Source organism: Octodon degus, unplaced genomic scaffold, assembly GCF_000260255.1.
Source record: "Octodon degus isolate 3935 unplaced genomic scaffold, OctDeg1.0 scaffold00007, whole genome shotgun sequence".
Classification (NCBI taxonomy): domain Eukaryota; kingdom Metazoa; phylum Chordata; class Mammalia; order Rodentia; family Octodontidae; genus Octodon; species Octodon degus.
In genome coordinates, this window is record NW_004524583.1 from 24710208 (window position 1) to 24711975 (window position 1768).

Genomic DNA, 1768 nt, shown 5'->3' on the forward strand with positions numbered 1-1768 from the left:
TTAATAGCTGTAGAATTATTTCGTACTTTAAAAAATTGAATCTTTTCTTTGTTTATTTGTCACAGGGTCTCGCTACCCAGCTCAGGCTCATAGTGGCCCCCGTCTCAGCCTCCCCAGGGCTGGGATTATAGGCATCACGCCTGGTTTCAGGGGCTGCACAGTGTGCCTGGGGTTTTAGGGCCGGCATAGCATGCGGTACTGGGGATCGAACTTGGGTCCTTGCGCTTGCCAGGCAGGCACCTACTTAAGCTGCTGAGCTATCTCCCCAGCCCCTCATACTTTTTTACATAAAAAAATACAGTTAAAAGTGAGTGACTTGGAGCCAGCTGTCATAATTATTAGGCACAGTAATATTTGCTGAGTTTCTTGACACTATTAAGTGTTCAGTAATAGTATTAATATTTGTAGCCTCAGGGGTATAGCAAAATAGGAAGCTGTTTGGGCTTGATGTGCCCATACATTACCAGATTCAGACCAATTCTCTGATCAAGTTCCGGGTTCTTGATGGTTTGAAATGCATAGCTGCTTCCAAACACTGCACTTGATTACTGTGGTGTTACTGAAATTCCCATTCCTACTTCCCTCGTTAGACAACAGCATCTTGAACTTCTGCTTTGTCTAAAGAAAAAATTAGACACTAAGAACTTAGCTATATGTTAAAATCATCCGATATTGTGACCAAAATATTCTTTGTCTTAAGTGGGGCAGTATAAGCAGAAGGGACCTGGACCCAAACACCCTGCAGTTGAGAGCGGGGTGAGGGAGATAGCTCAGTGGCACAAGCATGTGCCTGGGAAATGCAAGGTCCTGAGATCGATTCCCAGTAAAGAAAAAAAAAAAAATGAGAATGATACTCCTAACGAGGTGTTTGACATTTTATTAACTTTTACTGTGAAATGTATTTTGTACATACTGACCAAGATCATTCTTCTTCACTGAGCTAGTATGACATGCCACATTTGCTACCTCTAGCTACTATTTCTTCATTCCTGAACTGACTTGAGTCTAGAGGTTACACTAGAGAACAAAACTTCATTCCCTCCATAATTTTGTTCATTTGCTTGCTAATAGATTGTGGGCTTTCTAATTAAAGTCTGTTGGAAGGAGCTATTCCATGAAGTAATGTATGAACCATATAATGTGTTGGGCAGGTGCTGGATGGGTGACTGTCATAATTTCTGCTGGTACAGTTTTTGAAAAGGAAAATAGAGTGAGTTCTTTCTGTTGGAAAGAAGATTTCATGTTATCTGTCTTTGCAGGCTTTCTGGCTCGCGCGCCGGAGGAATCCTTGCTGCGGGGGTGTTTTCATTTTCGCGTCTAACATGGCAGTGGTCCATTGCAGCAGAGGTTTTTAGCTTAAACAATCTGTTTGTGGGGCTGCTTATGGCTCTTACTGTACATTTTGAGGAGGCGAAAACTGCAAAGGAGAGATCAAAGGTAACCTATTTTGATCAAAGTGAAATCATTTTTGTTTTAATTTTTAGACAGATTTTGTGTTTCCTTTTAACTTTGGTTCAGATGCTGTTTATCTATTCTGATTACTGTCAGGGTAATCTAGGCGTGTTAAGAGAGAGAATGTTCTCAGTCCTTTGATTATGAGTGACCCACAATAGCCCTCATGGGACATGGGACTTTTTCTCCTGAGTTGAGAAGTTTCTTGGGAAAGGAAGGATTATAAAACCCTCCTTGAGTACAAGAGGAAAGGCAGGCTGCTTAGTTCATCCACCGTCCCGTGTGTGTGTGTGTGTGTGTGTGTGTGTGTGTGTGT

At 41.9% G+C, this 1768-nt stretch overlaps 1 protein-coding gene across 1 annotated transcript in view; it reads left to right on the forward strand.

Moving 5' to 3' along the window:
- Positions 1 to 1768, forward strand: part of Tmem260 (transmembrane protein 260) — a 60286-nt gene that overhangs the window by 22495 nt on the left and 36023 nt on the right. The window contains exon 4 of the mRNA XM_023701653.1: positions 1260 to 1437. Coding sequence (XP_023557421.1) covers positions 1260 to 1437 — 178 coding nt within the window. The remainder of the gene's footprint in view (positions 1 to 1259; positions 1438 to 1768) is intronic.